This window comes from Dipodomys merriami, unplaced genomic scaffold, assembly GCF_024711535.1.
Source record: "Dipodomys merriami isolate MVZ:Mamm:240054 unplaced genomic scaffold, mDipMer1.0.p SCAF_34, whole genome shotgun sequence".
Lineage (NCBI taxonomy): Eukaryota > Metazoa > Chordata > Mammalia > Rodentia > Heteromyidae > Dipodomys > Dipodomys merriami.
This window is the reverse complement of record NW_027204937.1, coordinates 13,565,469-13,589,121: the sequence shown is the minus strand read 5'-3', so window position 1 is coordinate 13,589,121 and position 23,653 is coordinate 13,565,469. Positions and strand designations below refer to the sequence as shown.

The 23,653-nt window shown below is 47.0% G+C and overlaps 1 protein-coding gene across 2 annotated transcripts; it reads right to left on the bottom strand.

Moving 5' to 3' along the window:
- Positions 1 to 1,834: 1,834 nt before the first annotated feature.
- Positions 1,835 to 23,586, bottom strand: LOC138803421 (transmembrane protein 53). 2 transcript variants are annotated; one of them, XM_069987404.1, is made up of 3 exons: positions 23,436 to 23,586; positions 6,265 to 6,386; positions 1,835 to 2,700 (listed from the first exon to the last, which is right to left on the bottom strand). In XM_069987404.1, the coding sequence occupies exons 1-3, from the start codon at positions 23,494 to 23,496 to the stop codon at positions 2,047 to 2,049; spliced, it is 837 nt and encodes a 278-aa protein (XP_069843505.1). In that variant the 5' UTR covers positions 23,497 to 23,586; the 3' UTR covers positions 1,835 to 2,046. The 2 variants fall into 2 exon arrangements, with proteins under 2 accessions (XP_069843505.1, XP_069843506.1); XM_069987405.1 differs by lacking the exon at positions 23,436 to 23,586 and adding an exon at positions 6,508 to 6,566.
- Positions 23,587 to 23,653: the final 67 nt, after the last annotated feature.

The following is a 23,653-nucleotide window of genomic DNA, read 5'->3' as shown; positions in this document are numbered from 1 at the left end:
CTTCACCCTTTTCTTTCCCTGCCTTGGACTCAGTAGATCCTTGATGGCTGGTTATCCACTCCCTGGGGGCCATATGCTCTCTAATAGGACACATTAACCCAGAGTGAGGGCATTCCACTGAAGCCTGCACTGTTGGGGGTGGTGGGGGAGGAGGGAATCCTTAAACTGTCTCATGGCATGGGCAGCACTGCCACCTGTTGGCCATGGTTGGGAATGCAGCCATAGCACAAGCTATAGCAGGACTCCTAGAGGGCTGATGCACTGCATATAGAGCTCAGAGAGTAGCAGAAGATCACTCAGTGGCCAGCTCCCAATCAAATCTTCCTAACCCTTCCCTTTACTGCCTGCCAAACTTCCAAAGCCAGACATTCAATCAAGTATTTGTGTGCCAGCACTGTACAACGGTGACTTACAGAATGATAGATCATTCAGGACTAAAAGGCTGAAGCCACCTCTTCTGCCTGGAGTGATCCTCCTTCAAGGACATGAAAGTATTACTTCAGCCAAGAAAAAAAAAAAAAACACCTTAATCTGATCCCAGTTTTCAGGAAATAGGAGTAAACTACTCCTAGCTCCCATATAGCATGGCTGCCTTCCTTCTCCCCATTTTGTCTTTTCCTTATACCCAGCTTGCAACCTAGTCAGATCCAGTGGTACAAAGTATGGTAGTAGTTCCGAAGTGTGGTAGAGTCAGGCAGGTAACAAACCCCTACATCTTCAGCTTCTCCTCTGACATGTACATCAGACTCCTGAACCATGAGAGCACAGTGTTTAATGTGGATCTTTGCCTTTCTGGAACACAGATCTCAACTCTCCCCACTACCCTTAAGTATCTCCCTACAAAACTCACTTTTCACTCAGGAAATCAAGACTCAAGCTGGTGGAGTGACTCAAGTGGAAGAGCACCTGCCCTGAGTTCAAACTCCACTACCATTTAAAAAAATCATAATTCAATGCCAGACATGGTAGCAAAATCTGTAATCCCAGTACTCAGCAGGTTAAGCCAGGTAATGAAGAGTTTGAGGCCAACTTAGCCTCATAGCAAAAGCTTGTCTCAAATAAAAAAAAAAAACTGAGTACCAGTGGCTCATGCTTGTAATCCTAGCTACTCAGGAGGCTGAGACCTGAGGATCATGGTTCAAAGCTGGCCCAGGCAGAAGAGTCCCTGTGAGACTCTGATCTCCAATTAACTTCTCAAAAACCAGAAGTGGTGCTATAGCTCAAGTGGCAGCGTGCTAACCTTGAGCACAGAGAAGCTCAGAAACAGTGCACAGGCACTGAGTTCAAGCCCCACAATTGACAACCAAGGAAAGAAGGAAGGGAGGGAGGGAGGGGAGGAAAGAAAGGGAGGGAGGCAAGAAATGAACTCCAGGGCAACAAAAAAAAAAAAAAAAACAACAAAATCAAAATTCAGTGGGCATCGGTGGCTCACATCTGTAATCCTAGCTACTCAGGGGGCTGAGATCTGAGGATCACAATTTGAAGCCAGCCCAGGCAAGAAAGTTTATGAGACTCTTATCTCTAATTTACCAACAGAAAACTGGAAGTGATGCTGTGGTTCAGAGTGGTAGAGTACTAGCCTTGAGTGAAAAAGCTCAGAGACAGCACCCAGGCCCTGAGTTCAAGTCCCACAACCAACCAAAAAAAAAAATCAAAACTCTAGCTAAACAAGTAGAAGTTTCACTTACACAAAATGATTGCGTTCTAGCTATCTGCTATACAATATTACACTTATGGTTAACAACATATTAACTAAGTATTATATGCTTGGAATTTTTTAAGAGTAGATCCCATATTAAGGGTTCTTACCACAAAACAATAGTAGGGTCCATCCTTAACCTCATCCCCAACTTTATTAATCCTTTACAACCTAAATGCCGCAGGAATCAGCATCGGTTTCATTTGTCAAATCAACTGTAAGGTTCCTACAGAAAGCTGCCTGGCACTCTCACCCCCTAGGATTCTGGGGCAAGCAGACTGCCACCAGTTCCCCAGGACAGAGGGAGGCTGGAGGGAGGTGTCAGCATTTATTTCTGGAGCAAGACCTCAGCACTGGACACAGTTGTGCATGAAATCGATGCACAGACTTGTGTAGTAACTAGGGTATTCACGGAGGTGGCTGACATGTGCAGATGACACAAAATCCACAGAGCGCACTCGGACCTGGTGGGCTAGGCGGGCCTCCACCATGCGTTCCACATCCCTGGCCAGGACTACCTCATCAGCCTTTGAGTAGAGGTAGAGCTCAGGCCAGCAGGAACCAGAGTCCTGTAGCCTGTCATAGAAGTGGGTGTGGAAGAGGGAAGTGAGTGGAGCAAGTAGGATGTGGAACAGAACTGCCACTAGGGCAAAGGCCACAAGGAGCAACAGGCGCAATATGGTGGGCCGGTGCTCCAAGATGACTGCCAGGGCCCTCAGGGCCCCTACCAGGTTGCTATCACCAGGACCACTGTCAAAGATGGTGCCCACCACACGTAAGTGGCAGAAGCGCCGATGAGTCTGCAGGAGCTCGAGCACGTAGCGGTACAGCATAACACCAGCATTACTGAAGACATGGAAGAGCAGAGGCTCCCTCTCAATCTCATAATCAAAGAGGAGCTCAAGCAGCTTCTGGGCCAACATGCGCAGTGAAGGGATGCCCAAGGACTCAGAGAAGAAGACCATGTGCCATGGGGCTGTGTATCGGATCACGATGCAGCCCTGGGAGAGGAGAGAGGCTTGGTCAGTCCCCAAGGATGCAGTGGAGGTGAAGGACACAGGGTAAGTCAGAGGGGCCCAACAACCTCAAGACCACAAGACCCAACGAGACCAGCCATGCTCAAGACCCTATTTTGTTCAGAATGCAAGCTCACTATTTACATACATCTTGCAGGGGTTGGAGGTATACTCAAGGCCAGTTAGGATTCAGTGCTTTATGTGGGCCATACCCTCTCAGCCCAAGATGGTCTTTGAGGCCTGGAGTTGAAGACCTGTTTTGGAGACATCTGAGCTACCCAGAAGGTAGCCTCTTCACTCTTGTTCCCGCCCCACCACCCACACCCCAGACCTCACACATTTAAGGTCTTGTTGCTTGGCTACATCTTGCTGAGAGCTACTCTGCTCTGCATTGTCCCTTCCTACTTCCCATGAGACTGACACCTTGAGAGGAAGCCTGCAGGTCCCAATCTTGACCACCAGAGGCCACTTTTGAGCCAAGTCCACATCACCTCCATCTCCGGTCCATATCACTTTCCTACTTGGGTCCTGAAAGTAGAGTCCGTAACTGCCTGCATTCAGAGAACCTGGTTCCCAGGTCTAAGGTCACTTCTCAAACTCACCCTGAAATTCGAAATACTACCAATACTATTGTTCCTCAAAATTCTGAGTTTGGGCCCAAACTCCCTTTAGACTTTTGTACCTCTCATTGCCTACACCAAGTATATTACAAAACCTCTAAATGAGGTCTCCTAGGCCAGTTAGAAAAGGCAGCCAAAGCCAGCCTGCCTGGCCATAGGTTGAGGTAGAAACTAAATAGAAAAAAATATATAAACAAAGTATCTGTCCAGGCATGGCAAGAGTGGTGGGCATAAACTAAATCAGAGGAGCTCAATACACCAACTTCCACAGGGCCCACAAAGCCCAGCAATACTGAAGGCCCTGCTTCAGTCTGGGCACCATGTAATGGTGCCTTCCAGGGGTTGAAGGTATATTCAAATCCAATTTTGGCCTCATTGTTTTATGCTTGCCACACCCCCTCAGTCCAGGATGGTACTTAAAGCCTGAAACTGGGACCGTGCCTGTAATCATAGGATTTGGTAGACTTAAGAGGCTCTCAAGTTCAAGGCCAGTCAGACAACATATCAAGGTATCTTAAAAGTGATTAAAACAACACTTAGCACAAAGTAAACTCTCAACCAATAGCAGTGATGAGAAATGATGGTAATAACTAGGAGAGAATTATCTGGGTATAATTCTTGAAACACCCACAGGGATAGACAGCCAGAATCACCAGCTACAGCCCCTGACTGATAGGGGTCTCTCAGGTTCCACTGCACTCTCCTGATAGTTATCTCAGTGCAGCCCAGTCTCCTCAGTAAGTCACAAAAAAAGAACTTCGTGGCCAAGAGCTGGTGACTCACACCTGTAATCCTAGCTACTTAGGAGGGCTGATCTAAGGATCACAGTTCAAAGCCAGGCCAGGCAGGAAAGTCAGTGAAACATTTTCCTTCAATTAAACACCAGAAAACTAGAAGTGGAGTTGTGGCTCAAAGTGGTAGCGCACTTATCTTGAGCAAAAATAACTCGGGGACAGTGCCAATGCCCTGAGTTCAAGCCCCACAACCAACCAAAACAATAATAACAAAAAAGAACTTTGTGTATGTGTGTGCCAGTACTAGGGCTTGAACTCAGGACCTAAACACTGTCCCTTAACCTTTTTTTTTTTTTTTTTTGGTAGTGGGGCTTGAATTCTGGGCTTGGGTACTGTCCCTCAGCTCTTCAGCTCTCAAGGCAAACCTTCTACCACTTGAGCCACAGTGCCATGTCCAGTTTTCTGGTGGTTTACTGGAGATAAGAGCCTCATGGGCTTTCCCGTCCTGGCTGGCTTTGAACCTCAATCCTCAGATCTCAGCCTCCTGAGTAGCTAGGATTACAGATGTGAGCCACAGCACCTGGCTAGGAATGTTTTTTTGTTTTTTGTTTTTTTAATCATAAGAAAAAGTGCTGTTCTAGATGTGGTCTTAAAGGAGCAAGAGAATTTGATGGAAGTAGATGCAATGTTGTGACTCTGGACTGGATCCCAGTTTGGCTAGGAAGGGCACTTGGAGTACAATTTGAGCCTCTGGACATAGGCTGGAAACTAAACTCAGTGAAAACTTATTAATATGAGAAGATGGAGCTCAAGACCTGAACAAAAGCAGGCTAGGGACAGTACACTCACTAAGTCACACTTAGGCAGAGAGAAGACATGCATAGGAAAAGCCTAGAACAATACACCTTGAGGTCATCATCACCAGGTGATGCTCATTCTGCATCTCATTAACCTAGCATTCTATCTCCTGACAACCTCCTGGACCCACCACCTTCCCTCCACTGGCACCGCAGCCTCATGGCCCTCACCCCTCTATCCTGGGTTACCACAATTGCCTCCAAGTCAAGAGGCTGAGATTTGAAGATCTTGGTTCAAAGCCAGCCTAAGGAAGAAAGTCCGTGAGACTCCTATCTCCAATTAACTAGCAAAAGGCTGGAAGTGGAGCTATGGCTCAAGTGGTACAGCACAAGCCTGAAGCCCAAAAGCTCAAAGACAACTCCCAGGACCTGAGTTCAAGCCTCAGAACTGGCACCAAGAATAGTAAATAAATAAAAGAAGAAGAAGGCAGGCAAATAGGCCTAGTCAGCACATGGAATTTAGGACTGAACCCCTGGAGAGGAAGGCTTCAGACTCAAACCTATGCACATCTCTTCTACACACACACACACACACACACACACACACACACTCAAACCTATGCATCTCTTACACACACACACACACACACACATACACACACACACACACACACACACACCCCTAGGATCAGCTGGCTGTTTTTTCAGATGATGTGTACTCCTCAGCCCAGGACTTCCAGGTGGGAGCTGGGCTGTCTGTACTAACACACCTGCCCAACCCAGCTTTGGGGATATTTGGCCTGAGGGGGGAACCACTCAGGGCTTCCAAAATATAACCAGGTCCTCTAGGGGTGCTCTCTAGTTGCTACAACCTCTACTTCAAACTCTTGGAGCAGCCTGAGAAGCAGGACTGTGCTATAAGAGGCTCCCTGACTGCGAATGTGAAAGGTGCCTGGGGCCAGCTGGTGGGAAGGGGAGAGAGTGCTGGGGCCATAAACTATGCCAGCATGCCCAGCCCGGCGGCTGCCTCCCAGAGAGGCAGTTTAGTTTGGACTGGAAGTCTGGGTTGACTCCACAAGCGGGGAGCACAAGGCTGATCACTGGGGGACTTGGGGAGAAAGAAAGGTCAGAAGACTACAGAGGGTCACATGAGGTCTACACTGGCAGCACAGGGGGGCAGAGTTAATTCTGCCAAAGACCCTGTAACTCTCTCATCTTCCTCGCAGTCACTCCTGACAGCATTCCTAGGCCTGCCACATCGGTGGGCAGCTTTCACTGAAGCCCAGGTGTGAGACAGCCAGGGGCCTAGGGTTGACCACAGAACATTCACAGATAGCAGGTCCCCACAAATGGCAGCCCCCACAAGCCACCGACTCTCCATATGCCTGCAGTACTCACCCTTTTGTGGTAGATGGCGCTGTACTTTGCGAGGTTCTTGTCCCTGCAGCCACCCCAGCCTAAGAGAATCACGACAGGCTGTCGAGTTCCTCCCTTCTTCCCATCTTGGCTGGCACTGTCCTCTGAAACACAAATGTGCAGTGTCAACACCGGAGGTAGAATGGGGATTCTGGCCCATCCAGAGCCACTGTGGCTACAATCAGGGAACCAACAGGTGCCATTCCCACACTCCAGGCCACTTACAGGGCTCCTGCCCGGTGGCTCCTATCCAAATGCTTCTCTGCAGATCTGTCTGGAGGAACTGAGACCTCACTGGACAAACTACAGGAGTACCTTGTACCTATCAGCTGAACCAGGAACACTGCCTCCATTTTGTTTTTCTGTTCAAAGACTGGTGCACTATCCCTTGAACCATGCCTGTTTTTATATAGCCTATGGGTTCATTTTTGTTGTTTTAGTGTCAGGAATTAGAACACAGGGCTTGCTTCATACATGCTAAGCAAACACCATACCACTGGGCTACATCCTAAACCCCAGCTTCTACATTGTGAAATGTAGAAAAAAAAAATCAATCCAAGCCAGATGCCAGTGGCTCATGCCTGTAATCCTAGCTACTCAGGAGGCTGAGATCTGAGGATCTCGGTTCAAAGCCAGCCTAGGCAGGAAAGTCCGTAAGACTCTCATCTCCAACAAACCACTCAGAAAACTGGAAGTGGCACTGTGGCTCAAGTGGTAGAGCTCTAGCCTTGAGCTGAAGAGCTGAGAGAAAGCGCCCAGGCCCAGCATTTAAGCCCCACGACAACAAAAAATCAATCAATCCAGATGTGGTGGAACATGTCTATATGAGGCAAGACTGCAAGTTCAAGACCACCTGATCCAGATGCCAGTGGCTCACGCCTGTAATCCTAGCTACTCAGGAGGCTGAGATCTGAGGATCAGGGTTCAAAGCCAGACCAGGCAGGAAAATCCGTGAGACTTTTTTTTTTTTTTTTGTCGGTCGTGGGGCTTGAACTCTGGGCCTGGGCGTTGTCCCTTAGCTCTTCAGCTCAAGGCGAGCGCTCTACCACTTGAGCTACAGCACCACTTCCGGTTTTCTGGTGGTTTTATTGGAGATAGGAGTCTCACGGTCTCTCCTGCCCGGGCTGGCTTTGAACCGTGATCCTCAGATCTCAGCCTCCTGAGTAGCTAGGATTACAGGCGTGAGCCACCAGCGCCCGGCTCCGTGAGACTCTTATCTCCAATAAACCACCAGAAAACCGGAAGTGGTGCTGTGGCTAATGCGGTAGAGCACTAGTCTTGAGCTGAAGAGCTGAGGGACAGCGTTGACTCTCAGAGTTCAAGCCCCACAACCGACCAAAAAAAAAAAAGACCACCTGGACTACATGAGAGACTTGTTTCCAAAAAAAATTCAGAAGAGAGGCTGAGAAGGTGGCTCAGTGGTAGAACGCTTGCCTTGCATGCATGAGGCGCTGGGTTCGATTCCTCAGCACCACATAAGCAGAAAAAAAAAGCCGAAGGGGCTGGGAAGGTGGCTCAGTGGTAGAGCGCTTGCCTTGCATGCCTGAGGCCCTGGGTTCGATTCCTCAGCACCACATAAGAAAAAAGCTGGAAGTGGCGCTTTGGCTCAAGTGGTAGAGCGCTAGCCTTGAGCTGAAGAGCTGAGGGACAGCACCCAGGCCCAGAGTTCATGCCAGACCCCCCAAAAAAAAAAAAAAATCAGAAGATTGATGAGACATAAAAACAAAGGTTTTGTTTTGCTTTTTATACTGATCCTGGAGCTTGAACTCATGCCCTGGGCATTGTCCCTGAGCTTTTTTCTTCAAGGATTGTACTCTACAACTTAAGCCGTAATGCCACTTCCAGCTTTTTGGAAGTTATTTGGAGATAAGAACCTCACAGACTTGGTTGCTCATGGACTGGCTTCAATGCATGATCCTCAGATCGTGAGGATCCTGAGTAGCTAGCTAGGATTACAGGCATGAGCCACCAGCACCCAACTGAAATTGAAGTTTTTGTGTCCACCAATAAAGTTTTATTGGTAGAGTGCCTGCCTAGCATGAATGGGGCAGTGGGTTCAATCCCTACCACCACAAAAAGAAAAACAAAAGTAACATTTTATTAGCACATAACCACACCCTTCCAACTTATCCATTATCTATAACTACTTTCTGACTAACATAACAGAGCTGAGTAGCTACAAAAGAGATCATAGAACTCACACAACCTCAAGTATTATTGGCCCTTTACAGAAAAAGATTGAGCAGACAGAAAAATATAAAAGAAGAACTGGAGTCAGGCACCAGTAGCTCATGCCTATAATCCCAGCTACTCAAGAGGCTGGAATCTGAGGATCACAGTTAGAAGCCAGCCCAATCAGGAAAATCCTGATTAAATCATCTCTGATTAAATACAAAAAAAAAAAGCAGTAAGTGAAGCTGTGGCTCAAGTGGTAGAGTGCTAGCCTTGAGCACAAAAGCTCAGGGACAACATCCTGCCCTGAGTTCAAGCCCCAGGACTAGCTTGCACGCACACACGCATGCACGCACGCACATGCACGCACATGCGCAAACACATACACACACACACACACACACACACACACACACACACACACACACACACACACACACACGGAGACCTAGGTAAAGTATAAGCAGAGACATGAAGCCAACTAGCTAACCTGTTCTGCCAGTGAACAACACAACCTATGTTTACCAACCACTTTTGACAACATTGACACAGATGAGGAAACTGAGGCAGTGTGGTTAAGGGACTCGCCTGTGGTCCCATAGAAAGTGCAGAGCTGGGGATCTGGGCCTGCACCCCACTCTTGGCTCCTTGAGCACCTTTAGTGCTGCTGCCCAGGCCGTAGCAGGAAGCACAAGAGGCGCGTGCCGGCCGCTTCCACAGCAGCAGCTTCTGCAGAAGTCTCCTGGAGTCTTGTCCAATAGACCCCTCTCTCACAGTTCCCCTGTGAAGTGAGTGGAGACATCTGCACAAGGACTGTCTGTAGCTCCACAGCTGCCCTCTCAAAAGACTGCTGTGGACCCTTCCAAGGACCAAGCCACTTGGCTATGCTCCGCTGCCACCCTGCAATTTATGGATGCTGGTGGTGACCTGGCAACAGTAAATTTCAAGGCTAGTTAAGAGGATGGTAAATATAAATCACTAACCTTTGGACAAAAGGAAGACAACAATTTCCTGTGGAAATTAATGTGATTGAAAAGTTCAATGTTCCTGCTCTCTAGTGGCGGGGGGAGGGGGGGGCACTCTGGCCTTCGGAGATTAACTGCCTGCACCCACAGGGCTTTTAGACCCGTGGCAACTCAGCCTGGAGCAGAAGCTGCCAGTGTCTCTGCACAACTCCCAGCCTTCACTGAGGCTCACCTGGGTTCCTGATCTGACTCAGGTGGCTCCAAATAGCTCCCCCATTTCTCCCCACCCCCACCTCTGGGCTTCATCTTGTCCTCAGTGAAACCCAGGCCTTAGCGACCTTCTGGATAATAATCAACTGCTACTGTTTGGACCTGGTTGACTCTGAGGTTGAGCTAGTGGATTTCTGACCCCTTCCCTGATTACCTCTCCCTGCAGCTGCCTGAGAAGGGATTGCCTCTCCCTGATGTACATTGGTGTTGTTTTTTTATGCCCATACTAGAACTCAAGACCTGGGCTCTGTCCCTTAGCTATTTTGCTCAAGGTAGCATTCTTCCATTTGAGCCACAGCTCCACTTTTGGCTTTTTGCTGGTTAACTAGAAATAAGACTTCTTTGTGGCTGGGCGCCTATAATCCTAGCTACTCAGGAGGCTGAGATCTGAGGATCAGGGTTCAAAGCCAGCCTGGGCAGGAAAGTCCATGAGACTCTTATCTCCAATAAACCACTAGAAAACCGGAAGTGGCGCTATGGCTCAAGTGGTAGAGTGCTCGACTTGAACTGAAGAGCTGAGGGATAGCACCCAAGCCCAGAGTTCTAACCCCATGACCGACAAAAAAAAAAAAAAGACTTCTTTGTTGTTGTTGTTGTTGAATGCAGTCCTGGTTCTTGAATCAGGGCCTAGGAGCTGTCCCTGAGCTTTTGTGCTCAAGGCCAGTGCTTTACTACTTTGAGCCACAGGACCACTTCCAGATTTTTCTAGTAGTTTATTGGAGATAAAAGTCTCACAGACTTTCCTTCTGAGGCTGGCTTTGAACTAAGATCCTCAGATCTCAACCTCCTGAGTAGCTAGGATTATAGGTGTGAGCCACCGATGCCTAGCCTGGAAATAAAATTTCTCTGGGACTTTTCTGCCCAGCTAGCTTCAGACTATGGCTTCAGATCTCAGCCTCAGACATGGCTAGGATTACAAGCATGAGCCACCAGCGCTTTACTTTCCCTGATGTTCTTAAAGGGAACAACTGGTTCGTCAGCTCTCCAGCCAGGCACTGGAAACTGCTCCTATACTCCAAGGTGTTCCTCCTTACTGATAGGCATCTCCCCTCCCCTAACACATGCTCTTCCCAGTGCCTTGGGCTCCATGCCCCTTCCTAACTCAGAGCCTTGTCATGACCTCCCTACTAGAACCACACTGCCCCCCCTCTGACTCTATATATGAAGTACTATTATCACAGAAAGCCCATGGTATCTTGGAAACGTGGCCAGGAGAAACTGTGACCATGAAAAGTCTTTCCAAAGGAAAACATGTTTGCTACTGTGGCCTTGAAGGTCCAATCAGAGAGCATGCTGGGTAGACAGAGCATGCACAGGGCAGGGCGCCGTGGAGATGTTATAGTTCATCTGGCATGTGGCAAGCACTCCTGCAGAAGGGGTAGAATATTGGGAGTGGAAAGGAACAGTGGGCAGAATAGTTGCCAAGAATGGGACTAAGGTCTGATCCATTGAGGAAGCAGCAATTATTACATAGCAATGAGGAACAGGTGAAGATTCTAAAATGTAGAAGTGGCCATGATCCAATCTGACTTACATAATTATGAATTTGATGTCTGTCTCTCTCCCCTAATGATTAGGTTCCATGAAAGCAGGAAACTGGGTCTCAGTTAGTGCCGCATCCCCAGTGGCCAGCATTCTGGCACCATGGCACTCTGTGAAGGATGGACCCAAGGAGGAAGAGCTGGTAATCTTTTGGTTCCCTTTCTAGAGTATGAAGCAATTGTTATAGCCATGGGGATTTATGGCCACATGGGGACTCTGACTCCTCCACCCTGTTGTACAAACTGCTGTTACTCTCTTGCTCAGGATGATGGGCCTCTCTCTGTGTTTATGCTTTGCTAATGCACATTCTACCTGCAGAGTTAACCTACTCTCCACTTCCAATAGCCCTCACTGATGACCTACTCAACACCTTCTCTCCACCCCAACCCCAATCATCACACCAAGTTAAGTCTCCACTGTATTGACAGGGCTTAGTGGGAGCAGATAGAAGGCTTCTATATCATGTAAAATGGTGGGGTGAAGGCCTAAACAAGAGCAGTGAGCAGATAAATAGGAGAGGGGAGGGAAATGACTTGGGGAAGACAGAGTCACAAGCTGGGCATGATAGTGCATGCCTGTACTCTGAGCTCTCAGGAGGTTAAGGCAAAAGGATTCTAAACTGGAAGCCAGTCTGGACTACATATCAACATTATCTCAAGAAAGAAATGGAGGAGCCAGGTGCCTATGGCTCATGCCTGTAATCCTAGCTACTCAGGAGACTGAGATCTGAGGATGAAAGTTTGAAGCCAGCTTGGGCAGGAAAGTTTAATGGAGACTCATCTAGTGCTGTGACTCAAGTGGTAGAGCACTAGCCTTGAACAAAAGAAGCTCAGATAGACACTATGTTGAAAATGAACTACACAACTTGTGAGTAGAGATGGGAGGGAAAAACGGAGAGAGAAAGGGAAGGGGTAACATTATCCAAAAAGAAACATACTCTTGCCGGGTGCCGGTGGCTCACGCCTGTAATCCTAGCTACTCAGGAGGCTGAGATCTGAGGATCTCGGCTCAAAGCCAGCCTGGGCAAGAAAGTCTGTGAGACTCTTATCTCCAATAAGCCACCAGAAAACAGTGGCTCTGTGGTTCAAGTGGTAGAGCGTTCGCCTTGAGCTGAAGAGCTTGAGGCCCAGAGTTCAAGGCCCACAACCGACCCAAAAAAAAAAAAAAAAAGGAACGTACTCTTTATCTGACTTAAGGAACTCTGTACATCACCTTTATAACAATAATTTTTTTTTAAAAAAAAAAGAAGCATCAGCAGCTCAAGGACAGCACCCAGGACCAGCAGACACACAAAAAGGAAAGAGAGAAAGAGAAAGAAAGAAAGAAAGAAAGAAAGAAAGAAAGAAAGAAAGAAAGAAAGAAAGAAAGAAAGAAAGAAAGAAAGAAAGAAAGAAAGGAAGGAAGGAAGGAAGGAAGGAAGGAAGGAAGGAAGGAAGGAAGAAAGAAGGAGGAGGAAGGGAGGGACAGGAGGAAGGGAGGACAGAAGAGAAAGGAAGAGAAAGAGAGAGAAGAGCCAGGCACCAGTGGCTCACGCCTGTAATTCTAGCTACTCAGGAGGCTGAGATCTGAGGATCAGAGTTCAAAGCCAGACCAGGCAGGAAAGTCCGTGAGACTCTGATCTTCAATAAACCACTAGAAAAACCGGAAGTGGTGCTGTGGTTCAAGTGGTAGACCCCTTGCCTTGAGCTAAGGAGCAGAGGGACAGTGCCCAGGCCCAGAGTTCAAGCCGCATGACCGACAAAAAAAAAAAAAAATTAAAAATACTGGCAGATATAGAAATATTCGATAATCAATTAAGTAGATCATAGACATAAATGTAATCTTTGTAATCTTAAAATAGCCAAAAGGGGCTGGGAAGGTGGCTCAGTGGTAGAGTGCCTGCCTTGCATGGATGAGGCCCTGGGTTCAATTCCTCAGCACCACATAAGCAAAAAGAAAAAAGCCAGAAGTGGCGCTGTGGCTCGCTAGCCTTGAGCTGAAGAGCTGAGGGACAGCGCCCAGGCCCAGAGTACAGGCCCCATAACTGGACTCCCCCCCCAAAAAAAAAGCCAATAATTCCTTAGCTGTAATGCCAAAAACACAGGAACAAAGTGGAATTTCAACACAATTTAAAACTTTTGTACTTCAAAGGCCATTATCCAAAAATAGTGAAAAAAATCAATAAAATGGAGAAAATATTTTCAAATCACAAGTTTGAGCTGAGTATAATAGTTTATATTTGTAATTCTAGTCATTCAGGAGGCTAACAGTGAGGGTCAAGATTCAAGGCCAACTGGGCAGGTCCACGAGACCCATCTCAACCAATAAAAGAGCTGGGTATGGTGGTATGTGCCTATCATCCCAGCTACATGAAGAAAGTGTAAATGGGAGGATCAAAGTTAGGTCTTAGAAAAAAATTGGTAATCTGAGCTATAAAAGGCCCTAAGTTTAAATTCTAGTATTACAAAATAAAATTTTTCCAGTGAAATTGTAACAATCAATATATTTTAATAACACAAAGGAAAAACTGGGAGAGAGCAAAAGAAGGGGTGACACTGTCCAAAAAGAAATATATTCTTTTTTTTTTTTTTTTTTTTTTTGTTGGTCGTGGGGCTTGAACTCTGGGCCTGGGCACTGTCCCTCAGCTCTTCAGCTCAAGTCGAGCGCTCTACCACTTGAGCTACAGCACCACTTCCGGTTTTCTGGTGGTTTATTGGAGATAGGAGTCTCACGGTCTCTCCTGCCCAGGCTGGCTTTGAACCGCGATCCTCAGATCTCAGCCTCCTGAGTAGCTAGGATTACAGGCATGAGCCACCAGCGCCTGGCTAGAAATGTATTCTTTACCTGACATATAACTGTAACCCTTTTGTACATGCCTTTTATAATAATATTTTTAAAACCACAAAGTTACTATATGACCTAATTATTCCACTCTCAGATATATACCCAAGAGAACTAAAAACATGTCCACACAAACCCTATACGCATGGGCTGGGAATATGGCTTAGTGGTAGAGTGCTTATCTAGCATGCATGAAGCCCTGGGTTCAATTCCTCAGTACCACACAAACAGAAAAGGCCTGAAGTGGTGCTGTGGCTCAAGTGGTAGAGTGCTAGCCTTGAGCAAAAGAAACTCAGGGGCAGTGTCCATGTCCTGAGCTCAAGGCCCAGGACTGGCAAAACAAAAAACAAAAACAAAAACTTGTACATAGATTTTCAGAGCAATATTGTTCATAATAATTAAAGGTAGAAGAAACACTCCTCCAGTGGAAATGGATTTTAAAAATGTGGTACATCCATACAGTGGATAGTCATAAAAAGGAATATAGGACTGTTTTCAACTAAACCTTGAAAACATGCTAAGTGAAAAAGTAAGGTCCAAAGGTCACATATTGTATGATTCCACTTATTTAAAATATCCAGGGGGGCTGGGAAGTTGGTTCAGTGGTAGAGCGCTTGCCTTGCATGCCTGAGGCCCTGGGTTCGATTCCTCAGCACCACATAAGCAAAAAGAAAAAAGCTGGAAGTGGCGCTGTGGCTCAAGTAGTAGAGCGCTAGCCTTGAGCTGAAGAGCTGAGGGACAGCGCCCAGGCCCAGAGTTCAGGCCCCACGACCAGACCCAAAAAAAAAATAAAAATAAAAAATAAAATAAAATATCCAGGGTAAGCAAATGCAAAGATGGGAAGCAGACTTGTGGTTGCCAGGGGCAGGAGGGAAGAGAGAACAGGAAGAGACTGCTGATACGGATAAGGTAAAAATGTTCCAGAATTACAGAGCAGTGATGATCCCCAATTCTATAATTATAATAAAAACCAATCAATTGTATTTTTTTTTTTTTGGTCGGTCATGGGGCTTGAACTCTGGGCCTGGATGCTGTCCCTCATCTCTTCAGCTCAAGGCAAGGGCTCTACCACTTGAGCCACAGCACCACTTTCAGTTTTCTGGTGGTTTATTGGAGATAAGAGTCTCATGGACTTTCCTGCCCAGGCTGGCTTTGAACCGAGATCCTCAGATCTCAGCCTCCTGAGCAGCTAGGATTACAGGCGTGAGCCACTGGCGCCGGGCACAATTGTACATTTTAAAAGATAAATTCTATTGTGTGCATTTATCACAAATTTTTTAAAAATAGTAACACATTTAAGTTAAAAACAAGTTGGAAAGTGGTATCATCAAAAGAATATTCTGTAAATACACATCTATACACATATTTACTGCAGAGAAAAGTTAATCAAATATTAACAACAATTATCTTAGACTAGAAGCAATTTTTTCCTTGATTTTTTTTTGGTGTGTGTTTGTTTGTGTGTGTACTAGTATGTGCCTAGCACCAGGCTTTAAACTAAGGCCTCAAACTCTTGTTCAATTATTTCAATCAATGCTGGCCCTCTACCACTTGAGTCATATCTCTATTCCAGCTTTTTGCAGGTAGATTGAAGATACATCTCAGATTTGTCTGTCTGGACTGGCTCTGAACTGCAATCCTCAAATCTCGGCCTCCTGAGTAGCTAGGATTACAAGTGTGAGCTACTAGAGCCAGCCTTGATTTTTTTTTTTTAAATCCATTTTCTAAGATCAATATGTGGCTGGAAATGTACCTCAGCATAGAACACTTGCCTAGATATGGTTAAGCCGTGGGTTCAACTCCTAGCAATATTAAAAAAATATATTATGGCTTTGGCAAGGGGAGTTAAAATGATACTTGGAGCCGGGCGCTGGTGGCTCACGCCTGTAATCCTAGCTACTCAGGAGGCTGAGATCTGAGGATCGCGGTTCAAAGCCAGCCCGGGCAGGAGAGACCGTGAGACTCCTATCTCCAATAAACCACCAGAAAACCGGAAGTGGCGCTGTAGCTCAAGTGTTAGAGCGCTCGCCTTGAGCTGAAGAGCGGAGGGACAGCGCCCAAGCCCAGAGTTCAAGCCCCACGACCGACCAAAAATAAATAAATAAATAAAATAAATAAATAAAATGATACTTGGAAACAGCAACAATAGTGGAGGTGGTCCCATCAAAGCAGTAAAGAAGTAAGAGGTCAAGGACCACAAGAAGCCCCTTGGCAATGCCTAAGTATTCTTTTCCACACTGGCAATTCAATCTTCCAGGTTCCCTGTCATCCACAATTTTTCTACAAATACAAGGATTACAAATATATATGTATGTTGTGCAACAGTGCAAGCCATAAACTCAGGCATAAATGAGATTATGTGTATCCCAGGGACCTAGAGGGAAGACAAAGGAGAGGGCTGATAAGAAAAATGGGTTTGTGGTACAACATGTGTGTTAATTACTGGTAAGCCAGAATCAAAACACAAAGAACCTCCTACTTTTTTTTTTAACACAACTGACCAAAAGATCCCCTACTGTCTCTACTCCCCAGAAATATTTTTGTAACATCTCATTACTTCTGTATTTTATTTACTTTTTTTTTTTTTTTTTTTTTGGTTGGTCGTGGGGCTTGAACTCTGGGCCTGAGCGCTGGGCTTGAACTCTGGGCCTGAGCGCTGTCCCTCAGCTCTTCAGCTCAAGGCTAGTGCTCTATCACTTGAGCTACAGCACCACTTCCGGTTTTCTGGTGGTTTATTGGAGATCAGAGTCTCACAGACTTTCCTGCCCAGGCTGGCTTTGAACCCTGATCCTCAGACTCAGACTCCTGAGTAGCTAGAATTACAGGCGTGAGCCACCCAGCACCCGGCTGATTTTATTTACTTTTTTAACTAGTCCTGAGGCTTGAACTCAGGGCCTGGGTACTGTCCCTGAGCTTTTTTGCTCAAGGCTAGCACTCTACCACTTGAGCCACAGTGCCACTTCCAGCTTTTCTGTTTATGTAATACTGAGGAATGAACCCAGGGCTTCACGCATGCAAGGCAAGCACTCTACTACTCTACCACTAAGCCACATTCCCAGCCCTCACCATCTTCAATTTACTTTTTAAAAACCAACACAGAATTGAGAGCCCACCACCAGTACATATTGTACAAAATCATACCAGGGTTCAAATTTCTAGCTCTGTCACTTGGACTATAAACAGCCCTTGAGGAGGTTCTTTGTTTCAATTTCTTTATCTGTGAAATGGGGATAATCTTAAACACTTCAATAAGATCCTGACTATAGCAGGCTTAGCAATGTTCCAGCACAAAGAGTTCAATAAATCAAAATTATTATTACTTTGCAAGCAATGCATGCTCACTGTAAAAAAAAAAAAAGGAGACAATGAATACCTAATAAAATTGGAATCATACTGTTTGTAATCTGCTTTCTTCCGTTTAGCAATATATTGCAAATGTCTTTCCCTGTCAGTTTATATATGTCTACAGCATTATTTTTAGTGGCTACAGAGCAGCTACAGAATGTTTTGTAATTTATGGTGACCAGTCTCCTATTATTGAACATGATGTTATTTCCAATTTGGGGCTGTAATAAAAATACTTTAATAGACACCCCCTTTCTTTGTGCCTGTTTCCTAGAAATGCCATTGTATCAGGACAGCCCTTTTCTAATGGCCACTGAAATCTTTGCAAATACAGGCTGAGGAAGGCTCTCCAGCTGAAATCTGGAAGAACTTTGGTCAAGAAATATCACCTCTCACCTGGCACCTGCTCCTCACCTGTAAAACAGGCTTAAGAATGCTCTTGCTGGGCGCTGGTGGCTCATGATTGTAATCCTACGTACTAAGGGCAAGATCTAAGGATCAAGGTTCAAAGTCAGCATGGGCAGCAAAGTCCAGGAGACTCTTATCTCCAATAAACCACCAGAAAATTGGAAGTGGCGCTGTGGCTCAAGTGATAAAGTGCTTGAGCTGAAGAGCTGAGGAACAGCACCGAGGCCCAGAGTTCAAGCCCCACAACAAACGACGACAAAAAAAAGTCCTCTCACCTCACAAGGTAGGGGTGAGGACCAATAAGCTAATGAAAGGAACTCCTGGCAGGTTGGATTGTGGGTAGGGTGTCGACAGGGTCAACATGAGAGAATAAAAGAGGGCTGGCAAATGATGTGTCAGATCTGGACCTCAAATCAGTGCCTAACAAAGCACCTGGCAGAGAGTAAGCACTTAGAAAGGGTTCCAGCCAGGTGTCGGTGGCTCATGCCTGTAATCCTAGCTACTTAGGAGGCTGAGATCTGAGGATCTCGGTTCAAAGCCAGCCCGGGCAGGAAAGTCCGTGAAACAATAAACCACCAGAAAACCGGAAGTGGCGCTGTGGCTCAAGTGGTAGAGCGCTCGCCTTGAGCTGAAGAGCTGAGGAACCATGCCCAGGCCCAGAGTTCAAGCCCCACGACCAACAAAAAAAAAGGGTTCCATTCAGGGGTGAAAGACAGGAAGATGCAAATAAATGTAACTCTTTTCAATGATGGTAGTGACCACATCATTTGAAATCCCACAAACAAGGCTAGGACCAAGTGTTCACTCATTTTCCTCCCTCCTGGGGCTTTGAGGTCTGCTTAGTGTTGCTTTTAAGATTTTTCTTTTGTTGATTTTTTTTGTAGTGCTGGAAGAAAAAAATCAGGGCTAAATGCACTCTAGGTAAGTGCCATTCAGCCACACCTCAGGCCTTTTGATTTGTTTTATTTTGTGGAGAAACGGTCTTACTTTTAGCCCAACTTGACCTCTAGCTTGAGATCCTCCATCCTCTCAGCCTTCCGAGTGCTGAAATTAAATGATTAAACCAGATCTTAAAGGGTTTTGTTGTTATTGTTGTTGTTTTCTGCCAGTACTAGGACTTGAACTCAGGGCCTTGCACTCTTGCTTAGCTTTTTCGTCAAGGCTGGCACTTTACACACTTGAGCCACACCTTTACTTATGGTTTTTTGCTGGTTAATTAGAGATAAGAGTCTAAGATTTGTCTGCCTGGGCTGGCTTTGAACTGGGATCCTCAGATCTCAGCCTCCAGAGCAGCTAAGATTAGAGCAGCTAAGGAGCCAGCACCCAGCAGATCTTAAAAGTTTTTGACTCAATCCCCTCTACTCAAAGCATACCACAGCCTCCTACCAGAACCCTGCTCTCTCCAGCAACTTCCTCAAAGACCTTACTTTTGTACTTTAGCTGCTCACCAAGAATCTGTCAGTTTTCCCGAAGCTCCATCCCTCACCCTAGCCCCTGGGGTGGTCCAGACCTCAGTACTACCTTCCTGGCCCCAGTGAAAGCTATGTTAAGACAACAGGATGGCTACATCATGGTTCAAAGCCAACCCGGGCAGGAAATTCTAAGAATCTTATCTCTAATTTAGCACCAAAAAAATGCCAGAAGTGGACCTGTGACTCAAGTGGTAGAGCACCAGACTTGAGTGAAAAAAGTTAAGGGACAGCACCCACACCCTGAGTTTAAGTCCCAGTACTGACAGGCATACACACACACACACACACACACACACACACACACACACACACACACACACACACACACACACACACACACACACACACACACACACACACACACACACACACACACACACACACACACACACACACACACACGCCCTGAGTTTAAGTCCCAGTACTGACAGGCATACACACACACACACACACACACACACACACACACATCTAGAAAGGCACCATTCCCAAACCTACAGAAAAATGTGGGTGGTACTTAGGTGATCATTCTCTGGATGGGAGGAAGACTAGCACAGCACAGTCAGATGTCAAATTAGCTTTGACTGACAAAGGAATGCAACAATAGGATACCACAGAGCTGTGGGATATCTAAGAGACAATCCCTCCCCCAGCAAAGAAATGAAAGAGGACTGAGGATTAGGTGAACAAGGAATCACTGGCCCAAGAAAACCAGGGGAAGGGCAGACTCCAAGTCAAAGGTGCTAGTAGGCTATGTTCAGCACTGGCAGCCACATACTGGTTGGTAGGGTTCCTAAGAGGAGAAGTCTCACTGCCCAGCCTGGTCCACAAAGCCCAGGGCTCTGCCCAACCCAAGCCTGAAGCTGCCTTCCAGCAAACTGATGTGCCAGCATTGCCACTCACCTCACAGCAGAGCTGGCTCTGTGATTTTGATTCCAAATACAGGAGGGAAGCAATTCTACAAATCAAATATGACCATGCTGCACACCTTAGACATTAACTGCAAAAGAGCTATATGTCTGAGACCTCCCCCTTTAAAAAATAAAACAAATAAACAAAACATCTCTCCTGTTCAGTCATGGCCTTGGGGAACTCTCTGCAAAGGGGAAACAAATGAATTCAGAGAAGTCCAGGGTCCCACATTCTTATGAACCACTTTTCGATGCCCAGGCCAGCACTGAGCATGCCCCTCTAAGAAGGAAAATCATAAACCAAGGTCTGTCTGCAGGCAACACAACTCAGAGGAATGACTGAAGGCCTTGGAGGTATTTCTCTTGGAAAAGGGAGATTCACTGAAAGCATTAAAATGTTTCTTAAAAAAAGGAAGAGGAAGTATTTGTTCTGTGTTGAGCCTACCATAATAATCCACATGGTTTTTGAAACCACCTGCTTATAAGCCCTTACTCCCCCAAACCACAGCTCCCTGAAGGATGTCTGTGCCTGCATCATTTCTGAGACAGCAGCAACTAACCCAAGGCCAAGCCACAGCTAATGCTAAGCGGAAAGTAGAACTGACAGGAAGGCTCACTGTGGTTCAAGAACGGGGAAGTGCTTTCTAACAAGCCCAGCAGCCTCCAAAAGGCTGGGGTATTTGGGAGGAAACATCCTCTGGTGGAAAGACCTTCCCAGGGAAAGAAATGGTGTACACAGGACCTGCTCCTTCCCAAGCACACTCACTCCACCCACCACTTGTTAACCCTCCCAATCCTGGGAAATGGACATCACCGTTATTCCTATTTGCCAGTGGAAGAATCTGAGGCTCAGTAAGGTTCAATAACTTGCCCAAAGCCATAGAGTTATTTAAGAGCAAAAATTTGAACCAAGACCCTCCGGTTGTCCGTATGTGTGTGACAGAGACAGAGAGACAGACAGACAGACAGAGACAGACAGAGAATGTCCTGGGGCTTGAATTCAGGGCCTGAGCACTGTCCCTGAGCTTTTTTGCTGAAGGCTAGTGCTCTACCACGTGTGCCACAGCTCCACTTCCAGCTTTTTGATGGTTAATTGAAGAGATAGTTTCTTGGACTTTCCTGTATGGGCTGGCTTTGAACCTTGATCCGCAGATCTCAACCTCCTGAGTAGCTAGGACTATAGGCATGAAGCACCAGTGCCTGGCCTGGCTGCCCACTTTAGCAGAGTTTGTGCCCTTTTGTCCCTACAGAAGGTAGCTCCAGACCTGTGCAGCTGATGGCATTCTATGAGACTTCATCTCATGCAGATGTCAAGACTTTTGTAACTGTAGGCCCAAGAGCCCTAAGCCAACAGATACAGGTGTAGGGAAAAGCAACCCGTCAGAAGTATCTGTTTTAGGGGAGCTCAGGCATACTATACCTCTCTTCCTAGATTTTTTTTTTTTTTTTTTTTTTTGGTAGTCATGGGGCTTGAACTCGGCCTGAGCACCCTCAGCTCTTCAGCTCAAGGCGAGCACTCTACCAGCGTCACTTCCGGTTTTCTGGTGGTTTATTGGAGATAAGAGTTTCACGGACTTTCCTGCCTAGGCTGGCTTTGAACCCCGACCCTCAGATCTCAGCCTCATGAGTAGACAGGATTACAGGCATGAGCCACCAGCACCCGGCCCTCCTAGATTTTAACCAAAGAACATACAGTGCTACTATAAACGTCTAGAAAGATTCTCCTGGACCTGGGCAGCAAAGTCTGTGAAACTCTCATCTCCAATAAACCACCAGAAAACTGGAAGTGGTGCTGTGGCTCAAGTGCTAGAGAGCTTGCCTTGAGCTGAAGAGCTGAAGGACAGTGCTCAGGCCAAGAGTTCAAACCTCACGAACAACAAAAAAAGATTCTCCTGGAAAAGCAGCATCTGAGGTACAATTTACATGCCGGGCTAAGCAAATAAGGGGAAAGGACATTTCAGATAGGGGACAGCGCAGAAGCAGGCTGGGAATGTGGTTTAGTGGTAGAGTGCTTTGCATGACGCCCTGGGTTCAATTCCTCAGAAACACATATCCAGAAAAAGCCAGAAATGGCCCAAGTGGTAGAGGGCTAGTCTTGAGCAAATAAGCTAAAGGTACAGCATCCAGGTCCTGAGTTAAAGTCTCATACCAGGACAAAATAAATAATAAACTGAATGTCATGCTAAGGAATCTGGACTTGATTTCAGTAAGTAGATACAGGATTTCATGAAAAGTAAAGATACGATCAAGTTCATGGTGAAGGTCACTGCAATGTAAGAACAAAATAAGAAGCTAAGTTGTTGGGCCATGAGATTGGTGGTGTGCATTGGACGCTGGAGTAACGCAGGAGACAGACATGCTGGGCTCAGGCTGACCCGTGCTCCAACATTGCTCTACTATGATTTCCAGCAGACCAGCCTTCCTCTGGACCTCCCAACTTACCCTTACCCTTCAGGGGTAAGTTGGGACATAGATCTGCTTTAAAGTGCAGCCTCCCACACATTTACCTTCAATATTATTGGGGGGAAGAGGAACAATGTTAATCCTTAATGCCAATTAAAAGGCTGGAGGCGTGGCTCGAGTGGTAAAGCACTCGCCTAAATGCCAATAATTCAGTTCCCTCGGCGTCAGGCCCTGTGCGGGCTCCTTTACATAAATAATCTCAGTTGTGCAACCAACATTCCTTCAGGGAAGCTTTCTACTGTTACCCTGGATTTGCAGAGGCAGAAACTCAAGTTCACAGTGGTCAGTTTTTCAAAGGCTATCTCATTACTAAAGGGAGGATTTAGGATTTCCACAGCGTTCTGTGGAAGCGTGGGAGATGATGGATTCAGACTCCCTGAGGAACTGTTTCCTTCGGCGAAAATAATGGGTGTAACCCCCAGCCACCACTGGCGACGCGGGTCTGCGGGTGGGAAGCCTGATCCCAAACAAAAGAACCAGACGGGGCCTCAAGGCGGCCCCCAGCTACTTAAGAAACTAGGGCTGGGCCTGAGAACACTGGACTAGCTGGAGCGGGCCGACTCCAGGCCGGGCGGGGCGGGGCGGGGCTGGGAAGGACCCACGAGCTGGGGCGGGGCTCGCGGAGGGCGGGGCTCTCGGCGACCCGCCAAGTCTGAGACCATCAAGCCCCCACAGGGGGACGGGCCGCGAGGGGGCGGGCCGCGAAGGGGCGGGGCCTCAGGTGCGCTCCGGACCCGCAGACTCAGGTCACCTCCCCACGACTGGACCCCACCCTTGTTCCATACTCTGGCTCCAGCAGGGCTGATCCGGGATCTCGATGGTGTAATCCAGCTCCACCGACGCCATGGTGAAGGTGCCGGCACTCAGATGGGGCCTACTGCCGGAACTCCAGCTCGCGTGCCCACTCCTCGCCCGGGCGCCGGTGGGCACCGCCCAGACCCCACCCCCTCCCGACGATGCCCAATCCCCGTGCCGCGCTCTGTGACCTCCCTTCCTAGCAACC